This window comes from Sander vitreus, chromosome 12 (assembly GCF_031162955.1).
Source record: "Sander vitreus isolate 19-12246 chromosome 12, sanVit1, whole genome shotgun sequence".
Taxonomy (NCBI): Eukaryota; Metazoa; Chordata; class Actinopteri; order Perciformes; family Percidae; genus Sander; species Sander vitreus.
Window position 1 is genome coordinate 7004686 of NC_135866.1, and position 22103 is coordinate 7026788.

General features: G+C 39.8%; 1 protein-coding gene across 7 annotated transcripts in view; it reads right to left on the minus strand.

The window, feature by feature from the left end:
• Positions 1-19646, minus strand: part of st3gal3b (ST3 beta-galactoside alpha-2,3-sialyltransferase 3b) — a 65028-nt gene extending 45382 nt beyond the window's left edge. For 2 of the 7 annotated variants that reach the window (XM_078263468.1, XM_078263467.1), the window contains exons 1-2: positions 10112-10450; positions 7031-7180 (exon numbers count right to left, since the gene is read on the minus strand). In XM_078263468.1, the coding sequence (XP_078119594.1) occupies positions 7031-7139 (109 nt within the window). In that variant the 5' untranslated portion in view covers positions 7140-7180; positions 10112-10450. Of the gene's footprint in view, positions 1-982; positions 1046-7030; positions 7181-8172; positions 8196-9230; positions 9294-9745; positions 9985-10111; positions 10452-19559 lie in introns of those variants that run through there. The other 5 variants (XM_078263465.1, XM_078263462.1, XM_078263466.1 and 2 more) reach the window with 5 other exon arrangements.
• Positions 19647-22103: the final 2457 nt, after the last annotated feature.

Sequence of the window (22103 nt, forward strand, 5' to 3'; positions counted from 1 at the left end):
AACTACAAAGCCCTCTTCAAAACAGAACAACAACAAACGTGCCTTGTGACAAAAAGACTAGGGGTGCACCGATCCGATATTAAGATTGGATATCGGTCCCGATATTGACTAAATAGCTGGATCGGGGATCGGAAAAATTAACAGATCCACGGGCCGATCCAGTTTTGTTCGTTTTTGTTCCCCTCTGTCGCACGTGTGTCGCATGCTGGAAGAGTTGAGTGTACAAATAAATAAGAATTTAATACATTACATCTATGTTATTTTGTCTTAGTCAGGAAAGTAATGTTTAGTTAGGAAAGTCTGGTGCCTTTAGTCTCTTCCATATGATGGAAGGAAGGTATAAGGTGGAAGGTATACAGTGTATTATTAATTCAACAATGGTATTGGATCGGTATCGGGTATCGACAGATGCACAAAGCCCAGGCATCGGGACTGAAAAAGTCGGATCGGTGCATCCCTCAATCTTAAATGAAAGGCGGAAAGCCCAATGAGGTGGACAATTAACTGCAGAAAGCCCCCATTGTGTGTGTTTTTTGGGAATTTTTTTTTGTGGCTTTTCCGCCTTTCATTTTGACAGGACAGCTGGGTGAGAAAGGGGAGAGAGAGAGAGGGGGGAAGACATGCAGCAAATCGTCACAGGTCGGATTCAAACCCTGGACCTCTGCGTCGAAGCATAAACCTCTCAGTATATGTGCGCCTGCTCTACCCACTGAGCCAACCCGGCCACGCCCCCCATTGTGTTTTTGAGGTTATGGCAGTGGTATATTGAAAGTTGCCTATGAGAACTGAATGGGGGAATGAGCACAAACATTTTTGGCGATAAAACAATGGCGTTAGGTGGATGTAAGTGGTAAGAAATGGAAAGCTTTAATTGTTGTTAGCAGAGATTTATATTCCAGGAAGAAAAACCTCAAAAGCCCAGTGTAAAATCACCCGCTTGACAATAGTGGACACCCAGGATAAATAGGCAGAGTGCCTCTACCTGTAATTCTTTTCACTTCAGCCCCTTTATTCAGGCCTACAGTTGTCTCTGCTGCATCACTCTCTGAAAACAAAAAGGGGGTTAAGACACTGAAAAAAAGATCACAGCCACTCAATAGATTACCATTGGGGTTTTTTTTGGCTGGTGAGAGTAGCATATATACCAGCCACTTTACATTTTTACCAGCATTTGGCTGGTAGATGGTGCTAATTTTGAACCCTGTCTGCAAATGTCAATTTCTGCACAGAACTGTGTTCTTTTATAATGGGCTGCAAGTACAACACAGTGTCTCCATGTGAGGGCTTCTGGCAGATCCAATTCCCAAATTAGTACGCGGCAAACTCTATTCCAGCTGAAACTGTAATAGGCGTATCACTGATGACCACAAGAGAAGGCAATCCCTAAATGTTAAAAACCAAGCTTTGGTCAGGAATATTTAGAGCACGCTACTTGAGCAACTGCTGACTCTACTGCTAATCAGGCACTGAAAATGACCTGGGGGAATAGGAATGCCACTTAGAAAGCACATGTATCTTTATAGATTCATGAGCAGTGTAAAAACATTCTTCATTTTATTGTTTTTCAAAGACATACACAGAGCTATTATCACTATCACTATTAGCCCACAGCTGGATTTATGTCACAACAACAACCAAAATGAACTATTTCAGCGTTTTATATTAGAAAAGCAGCTTAAAAGTGATGACGCTGTTGGGAAACTGAATTCAAAGAGTTAAGTGTGTTGCAAAACTGTTGTACACATCATTGACAAAAGTTGAAGAAGTCACCCACCACAAGTGTAGGCCAATCTATTTGGAACAATTTGTTACTCAAAAACACTCTTTAAAAGTGATGTGTGAAATAGGTTAGACATAAGTCATGTCCACATTACATAACAAATCTGTAAAACCAGTCTTAAAAGAAAAAAAACACCACTAAAAACAATAAGAAAATCACCAAAAAGATTGGTTGGCAAACGACAAAATTGGTTTGCTGTAGATTCATTAATGGCCTACATTATTGACACAATTTATTAGCACAAGGTCCATACACAAGGTCCATATATAGATATACTGTATACCACAGTACGTTGACCATATACACTACCGCCCCATATATTTATAAGTGACCAAAATACAAAAACCTGTTATCAAGTGACCAAAACACCATCCTTGGATCACGCACTAACAAGTGAATCATACAAGACAACATGTTTTGGTTTCTAAACATGTAAACACTTACTAGTGATCTGATTGCACTTTGCACTACTGTACTTGTTAAACAAGGTCAACAACAGTTTTTCCCCTACTGTACTGGGAGGGTCTATCAAATCACTTTAATACTCACAAAGTTGTCTCACAACATGATTACAGATCAATGACAACAGTTGTATTGCAATTAAGCGATATTACATGAGAGGGTGTGCAAGAACGTCATTATTGGCACCACTGAAGTTACCCTCTCCTGTAATATTGCGATTATACATACAACGGTTACCAACAAAAAAGATATAATCTAACTGTATTGTTTGTATTGTGGGGCCAATTTGCTTACAAAGGATTTCTAGTCCCTGCTGAGTTAGCCCCAGCTAGCCAACTTAAGCTAACTAGTTTTTTTTAGAGATCGTAGAATTTCCCAGATTAAATAAATAGCCTACCGCACATATAAAGACAAAGCTGCTTTGCTAGCTCAATCGCGTTGTAATTTTGATATCTTCTGAGAAAAACAAAACATGGGTAGATCGTTAGCTACTATGCCCGCAAACTTCACATGTAGGAGCTATTTTTAACATAGCGGTGTGTCACTGACTCACCGGCACAGCTGATGTGATCTAAACGTGTCCACTAACTCAAGAGTGTTCTTCACTTGATCATAAATATGTTGGAGAGCTTCTGTGTGGTTCGTGATTTACTTTCATGAATACATGTTTCAAAAATAGTTTTTTAATCAACTCTGGAATGAGTAATAGGTTTATAGATGAGCAGCATTGGTGTACTCAAACGGCTCTGGGTGTGCTTTCATGCTGATTTGAGGACGTTCTAAGTGTCTAGTCGACCAATCAGATTGCATGGTCGGAACTACTTATTGTTAGTCTGGCTATCACCAGACCAAGCTCAATCTTTTAAGATTGAACATTAGTCTGGGGAGTCTGCTCTGTATTTTCTACTGCACAAGAGGCGTGATCAACGGGCACAGTTCAAATGACTCTGTACGCAATTGGATAGTCCTTCGACCAATCAGACCAACGATCGGTTGCTGCGCTTCGGTGGCCGCCATGATGAATGTAAACAAAAAGCTGCTTGCCGTCGCTTCTCTATCGGCATCGTGTTAAACCCGCCAATAGCGCGCCAGGTGGATAAGCCAGTTTGTGATTGATCCCCGCAGATTTGTAACAGAAGCAGGATAGAATAATGTACAGGTTTCCAGCCTGAGCTGCAGGGCGAAATCAAACCGCCGGCAGATCGGGCTGGGTTTACCCAGTTAACTTGTTGTATAATTGCCTATATTGCCACTTGAAACAAGCTGGAGGCGACAGAAAGTGTGCTTCATTAACATCATAAGTAACAACATGTACAGCTGCAAAGTAAATTGTTGGACTATTGTTGAAAATACACAGGTAAAGTGGACAGGGGCCTTTTATCACTCTAGCCGTACAAGAGTCAAACATCCACTCCAGCTGACAGCAGAATGACAATGGCCACATGAACACACCCTAGGGGTGCAAGATATAATCGACTCAATATCGTTAACACGATATTTTGTTAGCGTTGCATCCCGCCCGACATGTACCCAAAGACTATAGATAGATGCAACAAGAGGCGAAACTCGAACGTTGTGTTACATTCAGTCCAAGATGGCGGAGCTGCAGTTCCATTGAATTTCCCCTCTTGTTACGTTTATACTCTTTGACGCACCTCTCGAAAAATACACATCACTTGGTAGCGTTGTTTCTGCACTAGAACTCACTCCGAAGAAAATTGCCGTCACTCTCTCACTTCTTCCTCGCTCTTCCACACACACACACACACACAAGCTGCGTGGAGCCTCCCCAGAACCATAAAACGAAGCGAAAGAAAAGGACCTAAAGAGAGAGCGAAGAGTGGAGCAAAAAGAATGCAAAAGTAAGAAAATAAGTGTTGCTCTGGGAGACGACGAAATAACAGAGATTGAAAGGAAACTTTAGAGGCCAAAAGTAACCCCACAGTCACATTAGCTACAAAAGAGAGCGACACGCACTCGCTTGTGGGCGCTCCTGGGCGTGCCTAGCCTACCACTGCTTGCTTGGCAACAGTAAACAAAAATTCTCCAGTACTACCTTAAACCATGTCTTAAAAGTTACTTCAGAGGTATTGTTAAGTCACAAGAACGATGTTTTTGGATTTAAAAGTATTTATTTCTCGATCAAAGTAACACAATATATGAGATTAAATGCCAAACATATCAGATATATATATACATAAACACGATGTCCTGAAGCGTTTTCCGCCATCTTGAATTATTTTCTTCGACTCGAGCCACGTCACGCTGCCTTCACTCTGACGGGCAGTCGCTCATGGCCAAACGGCCACTCCCACTGAAAATGAATGGTAGCCTGTCGCTTTGTCTCTGTCTCTTGTAGCTAATGTGACTGTAGGGTAATGCCTCCTCCTCGGTAGCTTGGAAATACTTTGGCTTTAAGCCAACAGATGTGCATTGCATTGTTTTTTATACTGTAGTGTATATACAACCAGTACAGCATGTCCTGTTCTATAGACATGCTCTTTATTTACTTATTTTATTGAGCCAATGTGTGAACAGAGCAGGTCATTGTCTGGACTTGCAATTTTGAAGACATTTTTAGATTAGATAATTAGTTTCGCAAAACCAGCTATCTGGGAAAGTGAAGAAAGTCATCTGTATAAACTAGATCATCACAGTATACAGAAACTTACAGTGATATTTGAACTCATTTATGTCGGGCAGTTTGCCACGGCAACCACAATGTGGTCATACTGCAGCAACAACAACAGTACATGAAACACTGCATGGTAGAAGAGCAGAGCAAAATCCAACAGGTTGACAGAAACCAAGTTAAGGTGTATGAGAACTCGATCTCAACAGCCGTTTCAGGGCACCCACAGTGGAACATAATTTCCCTACATCAAAACTCGACAGGTTCCTAATGAAAGACTTCTCTATATTCAAGCAAACATCCGCAATTTATCACATTTAAAGCTTACTCAGTGCTGACTCAATAGCGCTTTCACACAGTAACATTGCGTAATTCTTGTGATCTGATTAGACATTTTGTTCTGACTTTTACACAATAAGTTCTCTCACAGAGAACTTATACTGTTTTTTGTGCAGTATAATGTTCACCTCCTTGGCTTGACTGCTTCAGAAGCCCATCAGTTGTTGAAGCATCAATAATACATGTTCTCATCAATTTCATAATGTACAGTGTATATTCAGATCTTAAGACATTACATTTGAGCCAAGGAGGAAATTTACAGAAATATTACAGGGCCCTGTGTAGGCAAATTGTCAGAGTAACTTGACATCACCATGTCAGAGTTTCAGAACATTTAAGGCGTGAGATACATGTCCAAATGATGTCGTCCCCTCTCACTTTCCCTTTTGCTGCATACTTTCTCATTAAGAAGGAATAAAAAGCCACAAGAAGAACCTTTGAAATGACAAATACTGACATTTGTACTGTGTCAAAAGTGACTTCCTGAGAATGCTTTCTTAGAAAATAGACTCTGTAGGAGGCACAGGCAAAAAAAAAAAAAAGTTTAAAAAAAATTGAGAAATCTTCTAGCCCCCTCTGCTGGATTTTAACATCCGTTTCAGGGTGCACACACAGTATGACATACCAATAATATGCTTAAGTGGAAAGTGGAAGACGTGCCTTCACAGTGTGCAGATAAGAGTATTGCAAAATTGAATTTTCTGTTCGAAGAATGGTTTCATCATCCAAGCGTGGAAATCTTAAAATGCCATTTACTCATATCTAGATGAGAGAAAATGAGTATGCCGTTTAAGACAGAGTCAGAAAAGGCTTTCATCTTTTTGGTTAACACATAAGTACATAAGACCATGATGACATTATTCTATCATGCTTTTATCGAAACCATCATATCTTTCTCCCTAGTAGCATGGTTTGGGTGTGTTCCAGTCAAGCACAAAAATCACCTAAACCAAATTGTAAAATGGTCAAGTAAGCTGACTGGGGAGTCTCAGCTGCACCCCCATGTCCTGTATGCCAAACAATTACAGTGGATAGCTATGGCTATCAAAGAAGACAGCCTACACCCTCTGAATAAGGAATTCCAGGATCTCCCCTCTGGACGGAGGCTAAGAGTTCCTGGTTACAGAACTACAAGATTTAAAAACAGTTTTGTACCAGCGGCAATTACTATGTTAAACAAACAGTAAAATGATTTGCACAAAACGCACAAGCACTTTGGTTATGTACCGTTTTCTATTCCTTTTTATCCATGTTTTATTACCTGTTTTTATACGTTTTAATGTTTTGTGTGTTGCATGTTATGTTAAGGATGTCCCGCCTCTCTTAGACTGTAAAACTAGTTTACCTACGGGTATCAATAAAGTAACCTAACCTAAGTATTCTTACTGAAGCCAAGGTAGAGGGCTGTCAGTAGATTCCCATCTGTGAGGACAGGGCTGCTTTTTTAAATAGCAGAGATGAAGCAACTAATACTGCCTGTACAAGGAAATCTGATTAAGCGCTTCCCCTCCACATCCGGTGCCCTGGTGTAGTGAGCGAAAAACTAATTCAGTATTAGAGATAAGACAGGTTTGGAGACACCGACACACAGCTTGACATACTAACGGCTCAGCAGAGAGACTGTAGAATAAGACCCAAAGAAACAGACTGAAATAGACAGACGGTTAAACTGGCAGTCAGCACACAGAAGCAAAACACAGACAGGTGTTGAATACATTTGCTCAATAACGAGTAGGTTTCAAGAGTACTACGACAGATGGACGATCAGGTGGATTATTCAATGATACAAAAACAGTCGGACTGAAGACGTCACTTACGAGGCTTCAGGCCCCATACTTGTAGACGTAGCTTCCAGGAAGAGTAGTAAATAAAGCCCATGACCAGCATGGGGCACAGGACGAACAGTAGCTTGTGTGTGGGCTTCATGGTCTTCAGTCATTCACATGGCACACCATCCAGGTCATCACCTGAAATGACCAGAGGGTACAGTCAGGGACATAGCAGTTATACATCCCGCGAGAGAAACTCATCTGTCTGCAAGCAGGGAAAGAAAATTGACAAAACCAGCAAGGCAATAACATGCAGTAAGACACACACACAGGGAGGGATTGTCAAAAGAAGTAGAGGTGGCGTCGAAATGGAAGACCAAGAGAGGTATGTTAAAAAAAAAAAAAAAAGAGAAAATATAATGTAGGTAAATGGGATGGAAGGTTGTTTCTGGTCTGACTCTAACCAGGTTGAATCTGAACTATCTTCCCTTGGGTATATACTGTAATGTATACACCACCCTCTCTCCTTAAGGACTATTCAATCGTGTTTTGAGGAAGGCAATAAAAACAAAATATAATTTTAACAGTAGCTGTTTTGTTTATCTTGATACACTTGATCAGTAGGGGAAGCAGAAAGTCAAAGTTTTTGTGATCATGTTTCATTTTTTTTTATCATCCATTAAAAATGGCCAACTCTGAGTGTTCTCAGTAGACGACAGGAAACCACACCCTCACTGCTGCAGAAAGCATGGCAGTTACACCATAAAAAAAAGGGGGTCAAAATTTCCCTATCATTGTTGTTTCAGTTAACGGTGACACAAAAATTACTGCCACATTCAATTAATCTCACCTCTCTCAGTTAACCTGCTTCAGGCCAACAAGATCTAGATCTGGACCATCCAGATTATGCATTTATTGAACCAGCTAAACGTGCCGCGCTACACGCAGTAATCGTGTTCAGTCTACATGTCGCCTGACAGCAGACAAGACAACCCATTAGTCTTCTGTGTGGCCTGGCTTCTGTTTTGAACAAACTATGCAAATTAGCTTGAGTCCTCTACCGTTTTAAGAACTGTAACCTAGCACCGTGCAATTGCTTTCAACCCCAGATATGTTTTTATCTTCAGTCAACAGCTTTCATTAAAAAAACAGGCCCGTTTGGAACACAAAATGCTTATTTCAGCGTTTACCACAAACAAGGAATTGTATCTCATTGGGGGCTGGAGTCTGACATGCAAGACAACAAGGTGCAGGCATATTCTTCTGCACAGAATTCCTGCAGACAAAAGCAAAAAAAATAAAAAAAATAATCTCATTGCACCCAACCCAAGTCATCCAAGAATAATTTGCTAGCGATAATTGGGTGACAGTTAAAAGATGATCGACTAAATTAGAGCTGCAAAGAGCAATCGATAAATCAGTTTGAGTAATTGGTAGGAGAGAAGAAAAAAAAAAAGTTTAAATGACTCCAGCTTCTTAAATGTCAATATTTCCTGGTTTCTGTTTTTGGACAAAACAAGACATTTGAGGTAGTCATCTTGGGCTTGGCATCTTGTCATCCTTACTGCTAGAGGCAAGTGCAAATAGCACATGGAGTAGTGTGAGCAGAGTTGAGCTCAGATAATACCTCTGCAAAACCATGCATTTCAAATGAGCAGTTCATGCTGCCCACCAGGTTAAAAATACAACTTGTTAATGCTCTTATTTATCAACTCACATAAAATGCAACCTGTTATTACTATATGACTTATCTTACATACACTAGCCTACAATTTATCAACCAATTATTCTAAAAGGTTAACTAAATAAAATGCAAATTGTTAATGAAAAAATATAAGTTATAAGAAAATAAAAAAGTTAACTGACATTCTTTTTGACTTGGCTTGGAAAACAAATCAAATGAAAAATAGACACCTGTGGAATACATTCTACAGTATTTTCTGTGTACTACAGTACCCAGATGTACACTAGCATGCAGCTAAGACCAGTTGCAACTCCTGGGAGTCAGGTCAAAACATAGGGTTCATTTCCAGATATCGCATTTCTAGATCAACTAACGTTACTTAAGTTGCGACAGAACATTGTCCAACATTAACGTTTCAAAACGAAATGGAAATTACAAACATATATTTATCCAAGAACAGAAAAAGAGCAAATAATGTAATTAGCAGCAGAAACAATGCTAAACGACGACTGTCGGCAATAGTCCCACAGTATAACTTTAGTATTACTTTTGGTTTTAACTCACCATGTTAGTGGTTGTGACGAGTTTCAGTCGCGAGTTCCTATCCACAGTTGCAAAAGCATTACACATATATATATATATACACACACACACACATATATATATATACACACACACACACATATATATATATATATATATACACACACACACACACACACATATACATATATATATATCTATCTCAGGCCATATCGAAGGTCTCTACTTATTGTAACTAATCGTGTACGTTAGCTATTCTAGCTAGTTAATACGCGTTAATTTTATGTCAAACGAAGTTCAGCAGCTAGCAAGACAAACATAACGAAATTCTGAGGTCCCATAATTCAACTTTAACGTTACCTCAGTCTCCATTTACAACGTAGCTATAACGTTACTTAAAGGTTACCTGAGGGTTTATTTTACTTTGTAAGGTTTAGTTTACGCTGAAGTTGTAATACAGACATAACCAGATATTTACAAACAGGTACGTTAACTGTAGAAAAGACGACAGCGAATATCAAGCGGCTACCACCAACCGTTAGTTAGCTTAGCAAGTCGCTATGCTAACAACGCTACGTTGGCATAGTGGAGAATTCGCCTTGATCCAGTCGGCAGGCCCGCACCGTTACCAACAAATGTTCTGGCCAGACAAGCTTAGGTACAGCACCAAGCGCAATCCGTGGCCGAAACAGTACACACATGTGGGATAAATAACAGTATGTAACAGCAGAGTGTGTCCAAGGCTGACAAGAGAACAATGCTATGGTAATCCGGCGAAGGTTAGAACCATGGACCCCCCCCCGGTTTGCCAAAATTAACCACCACCATCATTGTCGACTGAAACACGGCGTAGCAACGTTTCATTGTCATTTCCAATTGATTGGGCTAATTATAGACATCACCTTTATTCCTTTTCTTCTTGAGTCCTCGGTTCAGAAACAATCCCAGCCTTAGTTGAAATAACGGATCGGTCGATAAAAGAACCGTGTTCTTCCTCCTCTCCAAGCCATCGTGATGAAATCTGGGAAAGTGCCCCGGCTCTTGAAGCACAAGACGACCAGTCTGACTGCGTGTTTCCACCAGCTTCAGTCAAATCAAGACTGACAGAAGGAAAAGCACACACGCTCCATCAACAATATCATCAGTGGTCAGCAGTGTAGCTACAGCGACACAGTTTCTGTCAGCAGCAGTCACATGAGGTATCTCCCTGAATTATGATGCTCCCTCCTGATGTAACAGAGCTTCAATGAATACACCTTTTCACCTTGTTCTTCACGTGGTGTGTTCTCACCCCACGTCAGCTGATAAACATCGCAATGTAGTTTGCTTGTTTTTTGGCTCAGCAATTATATATTTTTTGTATATGTATGTTTTTTTTGATTAACAGCTGTACAGATAATGGTCAGTGTAACGCTTATCAGTTCAATTTTCTAAGCACAAATGGTCATTTGCGATAATGCTTTGATAGTTGAATTTTCTGAAATCCTCAAAGGCCTATACATCAACCAGTGGTGAAATGTAACTAAGTACATTTACTCAAATACTGTATGCCTACTGAGTACAAATTTGAGCTACTTGTAGTCTTTTCTTTCCATGCCACTTTCTACTTCTACTCCGCTACATTTCAGAGGGAAATCTTGTACTTTTTACTCCACTACATTAATCTGACAGTTTTAGTTACTAGTTACTTTACAAATAAGATTGTTGCACACAATACACATGTAGTTAATACAAGACGATGTTTTATTATAAATGAAACTACCCAACAATATATAAAGGCCTACAAGTCCAGCTGAGATGATTGACAGAACTGTATTTATCGTTTTCAGTTTAGAAAAGGTGAGAATTTTTCTGCATTGAGTAGTTTTACTTTTAATACTTAAAGTAGCCTACATTTTCCTGATGATACACTTTTACGTCAGTAATATTTTCAATGCAGGATGCATTTTCAATGTAACAGAGTATTTTTTTTACAGTGTGGTATCAGTACTTTTACTTAAGTAAAGGATCTGAATACTTCTTCCACCACTGACATCAACATCCAACAGACCTTCAATAGTATTGACAGTCAGTGTGTATATAGTCTTAACTATAGAAAACACATACAACCAGTGACTGTCTTTGGTGGCTCTGCACCAGTTTGGAGTGCTTTTCAAGCTCTAATTATACCTTAGAGGACTACAAATAATCATTACAGTGTAAGCCCGTTTGCCACATGATTCATTCTGATACTTTCCAGGATGATAATGTTTTTATCCACAAGCCATAAGCTGTTTGTCACAGCCTGTTATTTGGACTCTTGTTGAGTGTATTTAAAGAGCTTGTATCCAAGGAGGTGGTTTATACGGTTTCAGTCATCATGAAGTCAGAGACTGGGGCAGTGGTGGCCTAAAGGTTAAAGAAGCAACCGGGAGGTCGCCGGTTCAATCCCCAGACCGACAGGATAAAATCAGGGTTGGGAAAGTGAAAGAGCAGCGCTTGTCCCTCCCTCATTACCACCACTGAGGTGCCCAGTGGAGCTGCTCAGTGGCCAGCAGATCAGACTGTGCCCATACTGGGCAGCTTCCAGGTATGAATGTGTAACTGTGTGAATGTGACAGGTCGTCGTTGCAAATGAGAATTTGTTGTCAATTGACTTACCTGGATAAATAAAAGTTTAAAAAAATAAAAAAACTCAGGTATAGTCAAACACAATCACTGCTGAATACTGCCTGTTTACCAAGCTTCTAAGAATATAAGTAGGGCTGGGCGATATGGAGAAAATCAGATATTCTTGACCAAATACATAGATTTTGATATTGCAACGATGCTGTAGGGTTGACAACTGGTGCTTGAACGAAATATTTTCATAACTAGATTTAAAAAAAATCATCAATAAAGGCAAATAATAGAACAGCTAAAACAGTCACATCACTTTACCCTAATGCAGCCTTTAAAAACAGGAAAATACAACAAACTTAAGCCATATTATGATATCCAAAATAGAAGACAATATCTAAGTATATAAGTACTGATTTTAATATGTGAAAGACTTATAATCTGCTCTGATAAGATGCGGCACACCCTGTATTTCATCCTCAAGCGCAAGTGGGACCTACAGTATCATGTGGCTGCTCACAGCAGATTGTTGTATGGCAGCAGATCCATAGTCCTGTTCGTCACACCTGCTCGGGTTACTCTGCTAATTCAGTTTTCCTCTCGAATCTTACGGTTTTATTTGTGCCCTGACACTCACAAGGCCTTGTATCCTACGTCAGCAGTTGTTAGGCTGATAGCCAAGGTATGAGAGGGGGTGGGGGGGTGGGGGTGCAGTCTTCCATTTTTGCCTTGAAAAGAGTGTGTGGCAGGATAGCATACCGATCTATGAATATTAAATCAAGCAGGATATACAATCTGCTCACCCACTGTTCTCCATCTGGGGTCAGGAGATTAGCAGGATCCTGGAGAATAAAATACATACACAAACAAACTCCGAGATATACGCACAGACACACAAACCTATTGAAGTTTTTCCAGGATCATAGGCTTTTCATTTTTTTTCCAAAGCTGGCGTGGGACTCCTGGTAAGTTGGCAGCACTTCATGGCCTTTAGCACACAGATCAATTGTTTACCTCACACTTAGAAGAGGAAATGATGAATGTTTACAGAAAACAATGCAAGAAGCTGACATTTTCCATTCCCTAACAGTGTCAGGGAAGCCCGCAGTTATTTGTTGGTCTCCCAGTAAAGAGCTCTATCCCTGAAGGGAAAAGCACTGATTTTATTTTTACACTTTCACAGATCGTAATGCATTCGCTTTACTGTACATCCTAAGTCTAGTTGCCAAGATGAAGCCACATCCGAATTCTTTTGATCTCTCTGGGTTTGAAACGTGACTCATTTTACGATGGTGGTTTTCCTGCTTTCCCTTTCGTCATGCCCCATTCCTCTAATTCTCTAATTATTATCGAACTGGCAAATCACAAACAAGTGTAGACTTCAGATGCAAGTCTGTCATGATAACGGAAATGCATGCGCCAACAAAAATGAAAGACTTCATCCAGTGTGGGTTTGTGGAATCAGGGCCACCAGGAGCGATAGCATCAGGTTCATCACTGGAATTGGCATTTCATCTTCGAGTAGTCAGACGGTTTCTGCTGTGCCAAAGCTTCCACTTAAGCCCACTCCAGGAGCTTAAATGTACAATATATCAGTGGGTGAGGGAAACAAGTGAAACTATGTTTAGGAAAATGTAATGCCTTTCATGTGCTTGTATTAATGGTGGCAATTTCTGTCCTTCAAGCTCTAATAATACTGTGTAGTTTACCTGTAAGTGATAAAACTGGGAGACAACAGTTGTCCAAAAGCTCAATTGCAGAAAGTAAGCTCACCAGATATTGTAATCCCCTTGATAAAATCTGCGCCTACAGTCACCTGTTACCCCTACAATCCACAAGGCTGAGTAAATAATCCCTCTTTAATGGAACTTAAGCTGCATTTTGACCTCTTTCACCTCTGTTGCAAGCTACATCACATTATCTTACGTAGCATGCAGACAAATTCCACTGAGCCATACCATTAGCAAGTGTATTCATTACCAGTACAGTACGTCAAGAATAGCATCTAGAATGTACTCACTGCTGAACAGAATAACTGACATCTTTAAACAGACTAGTTAATGTTTGATCATTCAATCTGTCTGAGTGAAAGTCCTACATGAGTAGAGCCAGACGTTACAGTGGCAAAGTAAATAATTGATCGTTGTCGCCTGAATCATAAATGAAGTATCTCAATAGCGTGCCTTTTGCTCTGGAGGCAGCAGAAAATAAACAAGTGCTAATGGGAAACTGATATATCCTGAACATACGGCCTACAAGGGCACTTCTCATTTATTCTATATATTTAATGTTCTAGGCACCATCTTGACTACAGCCTTTTATTTAGCAAAAGACACACTTAGACATGTAAAGATAATTGTCACTCTTCTTCAATCAGAAGGAACAAAAAAAATTAGGTAATTTAACAAACATTTGGTTTGCTTTTCTTTAAATGGACTTCTGCTATTTCTATCAACACAGTCACTTATTATTTTCATACTCAGTGATCAACATGTCCAGAAATATGGACTGTTTTAACACAACTGTAATGGAACTGACTATATATATCAAGTAGCTGCAAAAATGAAGGTAATTAAGAGACATATATTGTTGGGAAATATGCATATTTGCTTTCTTGCCAAAAGTAATAAAAAAGAAAAGATTTATATCACTCTAATGTCCGTATGCTAAATATGAAGCTAGAGCCGAGCTAGCTTATGAGGTGGTTAGCTTTGCTTAGCATAAACACTGGAAGCAGGAGAAAACAGCTAGCCTGGTTCTGTAAAATGTAAAAATGTCAAGTTTTGGTTGCGTAGTATAGTGCAGTATACCCACAACTTGACGTTTATACATTTTGGTTTTGTAAAGCTTAAACAAACCAGATATAACATTAAGGCAGTTGCACACCAACCAGACGGCCAACCGTTGGCAGAAAAGGCAGTTGGACTGATCAGTCTCCTCGAGTTCGTCAAAAAAGGAACGCAAAGCGACGAGACGTAATACGTCTCCATAACAGCAGGCGGCGCTAATCTGTACTGTCGGCCAAAAAATGAAAACCGGCAGCTGATTGGACGAACGCGTCACGTGGATCTGGCTGCTGCTTCCGGATTTTGGATTTTTCGAACGGCCATTAACTGGCGACTCATTCAGAATACTATCTCTTATTATACTAAAATAGTTCTCCGAAACATGTTTCTGAAAACATTTTAAGCGAGAAATAGGCCATGCAGTTGCTGAATCTGTCTTCATTTCAGATCGACAAAGGTCAGTTTAAGCAAGTGCTGCTCAGAGCTCTCAATGCAAAAATATGAAGAAAAAACTATTCAACCTGTGTGTGCATGGTTAAAATTCTGAAGTGCAAAATAGTTCAGGCTACAGCACAAATACAGTATTTCCATCCATAGATAAGAATAATCAAGTCTTACCTCTGAATTTCTTTTCAAAGTGCACCAGATTGATGCATTTAAACGTTGAAATAGACAAAAGTTTCTTACAGGGGAGCATGCCGATGGACCCCCCCCTAGGGGCGCTTGTGCCCTAGTGCAGCTCTAGGTCTTGTGATGCCCCTGGGGGTGTCCCCGTTTTAAGTTTTACAAAGATAAAAACCATTACCTGTTTTGGAGGTATTTGCACTTCTGAGCTGAAAATGTCCCCGGATTTTGTCTCAAAAATCTGGTCACCTTAAATAACATACCATTAGTGCCGGTGGGCAGATTTTGTTACCAGACCTAGCCCTTTCCTACTGTTTCCAGTCTTGATGATAAGCTAACTCTAGCTTCATATTTGGCACACAGACATGAGAGTAATAAATATTACCCAATGAAATGAAAGGGCAATATGACAATAAAGCACAATTAGAAGTTGCCCATTGTGTCTAATGATAGAAAACAAAATTAACCAAAGGCACCTTTAAATGGCAGTCAACGTGACGAGCTTGTGAGGTACTGTGCAAAGCAGTAGTCACCTTTCAAGTTCCGACACTTACAAATGCCAACCCTAGCAGATATTCTCATTCACATTCTTTACTCCCTCTGTTTATCTTCCTCATGGTTTCTGTTCTTTTCCATTCAAACAATTACACCCACTCTCTCTCTCTCTCTCCCATGCATGACTTCATTAAACACCAGTAATGTCTATTCAAGTGTCCAATTAAAGTAAACACAAGGAAGCAAAGGTCTTGGTTATTCAGTAATGAATCAACAGATAAAGTCAGAGCCAGCCGTACCAGACTTTTTTTTATTTAATAGATTAGTTTATAGATAATGTATCCTTCATGGGAAAGTTATAAATTTATAAGCAACAGTTTGACATTTTTGGGAATCAACTTTCTCGCTTTCTTGCCGAGAAGCTGGATGACAATTGGCGATCAGTACCACTCATGTACATATGTTGATTATGAAGGTACACCCGAGAGAACTATCAGCTCCTCTGAAGCTCACAATAAATAACACAATTTCACCCGCTTGCTTAAACTCCTGCAAACAAGTGTGTATGTTAAGTCGTGTTAAGTACAAGTCTATGGCTGTTATCAACAAACTGAAATATTTGCAAATTGTAAAAGTTGCTGGACATATGAAATAGACTTTCCATGGCTTTCTTATGGACTGTACTGTTTACAGAGTCACCACAGAGCTTATTTTAAGTCCCATTTGGCCAAGGTCATGGATTCATTCTTGGCCCGCGAATAATTCCTGTTTTTGTTTCAAACTTATCTTGTACCGATACTGTATCTTAGGAGAAAGATTACATGGAGCAAACATTCCCACGCAAACAGAAAACACAAACATTCTGTCTATATGCTGGAAATATGTTTTAGGATGCTATAATGTGACAAATACTTGAAAGGGCCTTTAAAATGTTTTCACCCTTCTTATGTCTGATAAGACTGTGTAAGACTATTGGCATATGACCAGCTGAGCAGTGCCTCTGGGGTGAGAATGTGCCTTTCAGATGTCTTCCTTTAACACAGATATTGCCCTGCTTTTATATATGAATTTGTGTGACACCTTTAATTATTTTTATACATTCCAAAACAATTTGAATTAATGAAATATGTCTCTGTAGTTTATGACCTTAAATCCCCAAAGATAGAAACACACATTACCTTTTCTGTGGCTGTCAAGTCCTTAATCGAGAGTATTAGTCTGAATGGATGAATAAATAATCAACACTCACACAGAGCAGTCTCTTCAGAGAGAGGAAAGCAGAGGACACAATTTGATGTGGCCACTGTCCTTTTAGCAATCTCTGGCAAACAATAGCTAATCATTAACAGGGAGGATTTAAATAACAGAAATGATGCCATCACAGATGTCCCCATGTAAACACAAGCAGCAAGGACGATAGCAAACATTTGTTAATCGATGACAAGACAGTTAGGAAAATCAATTTGGTCTGTTACTCTTTAAAAAGGTATGGTAAACATGTCACATGAAGAAATACTTGCTGTCTGACTATCCATAACATGTCTGGGGATCGGATGTAACCGAAAACCAAGAGATAAAAGAGAAACTTGCTATCACCTCTGTACCAGAGGTCAGCAAGCATACTGCTCGTTTAAAAAAGGTCCAATATTGTAAAAAGTGATGTTTCCATGGTCTTTGTCTTTTTTGATTATAAAGCAGGTCGAGGTGCAATATAAAAGTATCAAAACGCTCTCTCCACACAGTCTCTCTCTCTCTCTCTCTCTCTCTCTCTCTCTCTCTTTTTCAGGAGGGGGGCTTAAAGAGACAGGCGCTAAAACTGAGTGTTTCAGACAGAGGGTCAGGGGTGTTGGACTGGGGGGAAAAAGGGGACTGAGTACCCAGGGCCCTCATGTGAGGAGGGCCCAAAAAGATGCTAGAATGAATAGCTGTGGATGCGGGGAGGGGCCCATAGAAAATGCCTTTCTACAGGGCCCAGAATTTTGTGCTACGCCCCTGCAGAGGATCAATACAGAGTTTTTTGAACATTAAAGCACGTAAATCTGTTCTCGTAGAAACCCAAAATACAAGTATGAACCTGAAAATGAGCACAACATTGGACCTTTAAATCAGCTTATATTGTGACAGATATTTTGTGAGATTTTAAACCTTTGTACAATTACTGGCAACAACTAGATTGTGTGCTTAACGTCACATAGTAGTCTTTTAAATGGGTGTGTAAATACATGCATATACATACTTTATTTTGTATGGTATTTACTAGTATTATTCAGTAAACAGTATATAAACTTGACCAATTATAGTATTTTGCATGCAGTGTATTGAACTTTTGATGCACGGAAAGGTGAACATGCATTTAACTGGCTACTGAATATAGAAATGTTTAAAGAGTCCGTATCAAAAGTCAAACTGTTGAAAATGTAAAATACACACACCCAGTCATATTACTCATGCTTTCACTACATTGAGCGTGAGGCATAAGAGTAGTGTGTTTGTTCAAGCAAAAATCCTGATTATGACATTTGCAAAATGGAAACCATTTTACCACCCAGCCATAACTCCACAACACACAAAGCACAACAGCAACATCAGGTCAAATATCTGGGACATGCAGCACACACGTCAACCAGAGTAGGTTTCAACATCAGTTTATTATCTGAATGAAAACTCTTGTAACAGCCTCTCTTTCTCAAAGCCCCATCACCTTACAAATGTGGCCACTTTGGCATTTTATTTGTGGTAGCAACAGTATCACACGAGATATTTCTAGCAGGGAAAGATTGCATGCTTGCAGACACAAGATATCTCAGACGATTATGGGCTCGATCCATCATGTGATAAAGTAGGGCCTGGGGAGAAACCTATAGGCTTAGATTGCTGCCGTATGCAGCTGGCAACAACAGGAAGTCCCATGATGAAACAGGAATAGTGCCGAACATGATCTCAATAGCAGCACAGTACATACATACATACATACATACATACATATAGTTTGTATGGAATTAAATAAAGTTTTTTCCAACATGATACATATGTTCATTCCTTCATTAGCTTTGAGATCAGCATCATAAGCAGTGAGAAATGTAGGAACGATATAAAAAAAATAAAATAAAATAAAAAAAAAGTGCTATAATAAAGCCAGAAGAATAAGTAACACAACAGAATATACAGTACATGAAATACAATGCCATGAACAGCAAAGTCAAAAAAGGGCTCATGAGACAAAATGGGAAACGGCACAAAACTAGTCGTCACCCAGTCTACTCATGCTTTCACACATCTAGACTTTCTGGCTCTGTCACTCAGCACACACACACACACACACACACACACACACACAGCAAAGCTTATGTGTGCAAGGGGGCTTTCAAGCAGGACGACGCGGAAAGCAGCTGGCAGGTTGTCACAAATACTGCACGTACACTGCAGATACAAGACAAGTGATTAGCCTAACGTCAGGTTATGGTCCCTGCCACCAGCCATTCAGCATCGCACATGATCTGTTTTAATACATTCTACCAGATTTCTCATTTCTGTCTACCTTGTACTGTAGCTGTCGTGGAAGATCCTGCATACAGTATTGTGCTTGGCAAATCGATTCACTTACAGTCACACAGAGGCTTTATAGCTTTTGTTTGATCCTGTTTTGTTTTGTTTTTTAAATAAAAAAATAAAATACAATAAATAAAAAAAGACTGAAATACATTAGGGAACTTAGGTTCTCTACTCCTGTTCACTAATCTTGTAATACTATTTGCTTTCTTGATTAATGCAGGTGTAATACAATTTGAGCCAGACTAAAAGCAAACACTATCAGCCCAGGGAGAAATGAAGAAATTGAGTTACTCACTGAGGTTGACTTGGAGTTCTGCTGTCGGACTGTGGGGTTATGTAACCACAACAGTGGTTTTTGTAGCCTTGGATCAAGCTCAGCTGTCAACAACCTCAAATGGCGAGGCGTGAAACACTCTGGCCCTGTTAATGGATGAGTGGAGTATCTACTTTCACCCCCAGTCACTCAGTTCACCTCATGAGGGGCTTTTGAGAGAAAAGTCCCCCGTCTCTGATGTGCTAATGATTAATGTGAGTGCAAGTGCAGCCATAACTTCCGATATGTTTTGTATTCTCACCTCTTGTCTTGTTTCAGATACTTCACTTTCTGCCTTGTGCTTTTTCCCACCTTTTTTTGGGATCGACTATCCTGCCCTGATGTTGCGCCTTGTAAAGGCCTCTTTACAGTCGCTGTTCCCGACCTGTCGCGTGACAATGTGACATCAAAATGACGTGGATCTCGCTGGCACGCCATGATTTTGACTCTCTTTGACACTATTTTTTTCAGCAGCACACGACAAAGCAGAAACAGGAAGCATGGACGAGTTTGAGGTCAACCGGATGCCAGGACTCTCAGAGTGACTGCAAGTCTCTCTTGTAAACTTACTGGGTTAAGATGAGTTCTTTTATGGTGAATGAAAGGCTGGATCCGACAACGTAGGACATCGAATCGAAGCATTGACGTCAATGCTGCTGCCAGTTCTGCCGTTGTTTACCTTCTTCTTCTTCAAGTCCGTAGAAATAGCAAAGTCGGTAGCCTTTCCTTATTAGCGCCACCTCTGTTCAGGAGAAGACTGCATCTAGTGTTGCGACCACCACGCGCGAGTATAAATCATAGACAGTATATAAACTTGACCAACAGATCCCGTTGCTCTGGACGGAGACCAGTGAAGGATATTAGAAGCACTTTTCCGGTGATGGCTGACCGTTACTGCGCAGCCTCAGTCTGAAAGTTGTAAGTCTTCTGGTAGCTGTGCCAAATGAAATCTCAATCATTCCCAATCTTACAGAGATGGAGAGCGTAGGTATATGTAAGGAGATAACATAGGCACAGGCTAATTATTGCTTGCTAAAATGCTAGTTAACATTAGTAATTAAACTTAAACAGCAAATGTAAGTCAAAACTGCCTGCGAACGTCTCCTGTACTGTACGGTAATTCCTCTACTATGCGACAGTAAGTCGCGTGGTTATGACACAATCGTTAGCCTATTTTTACAAAAACGTCTATAACGGAGCCATAACGTGAGGTACAAGGTAATGGAGCCTTTTATACATTGTCGTGTTTCTTTAGAACTAAACAATGGACAAATAGAGTCTTTAAACGCTTCAGATGTAAAGTTATTCACTGTCAAAGTGGCGCCAAAATGAATTAGCAGAATGGAATGCTAACGGGAGGTGATGGCATAGGTATATGTTTATATACCTTATATATATTAAAGATATACAAAGTCATTGCTTTATAAGTGGAAGATACAGCCAGTGATTGTTGTCTAACACCAGCTAAAATGCAGCTCTTCTTAAAAGTAGTTTCACTGAGGAAGGATAATGCTTCCTGGTTTTGCAAGCAACACACCCCATGACAGTGCATTAGCCTCAGCGCAAAAAGAACTCTCTATTTATGTTGGCTGGAAGATTAGTACAATTACAGTATCTTCACCTAGCAGTTCCAACTACAGTACTAGCTAATGAGTTAACATCCCAGTCATTTAGAAGGATTTCCTTCTTTGTTTGAAAATAATAATTAAACACAAATATCCTACCTATAGAAATAAATCTGTATGATCCTACCAAAACGTTGTAGGCTAACGTTGCATGTGTGTGAATCAGGGAAATCTTAAATGATATCAAATAAGATGAAACAGGATGACTAGATGTGGTTAAAACACTGGTCTCAACTAAAGCTAGGACCAAAAAACCCTCCACCCTTGTTTCCAACTTCACTTTATCAATTATACCACACCCACAATTACTATGGTGTGGCCGATTTGCCTAGCTGTCAATCAAAATCAGTGGATCCAAACTATAACCGAAATATGGGAAGTCTTAAAATAATAACTATTGTTCTTTAAATATAAACAAAAGCTGCTTTTTTGGTTGTTGTTGTTGTTGTTTAATCTCACCAACATAGCTTGACATTTGTTTGTTGATTACAGGAAACCATTACCCACAACCCCAGACATGTGACAACACCTTCCTGTCCACACACCTCTCCCATAGCCTACCTCAGCTAAATAAGTAGGCCTACAGTAAGGATGGAATTAAGGATTGGGCAATACCAAACTTTTTCAATTCGATACCGATACTTATAATTTCTTAAATGGGTATGTGATTTTTCAAAAACAATGGTCTTTTAGAAAAAAAAGATAATTACACTGAACGGCAAATCACATGACACATACTGGCAATTAAAAACTAATTAATTATAAAAGCAAATATGAGTACAATTAAAGGAACACGCCACCGTTGAAATAGGGTTATTCACCGTCTCCTCTATATTTTATTGGTGGGCAAACGCATTTTTGTCTCAGTGCATGCATCGTCTTAGTCCGTCAGCGCCGCCGC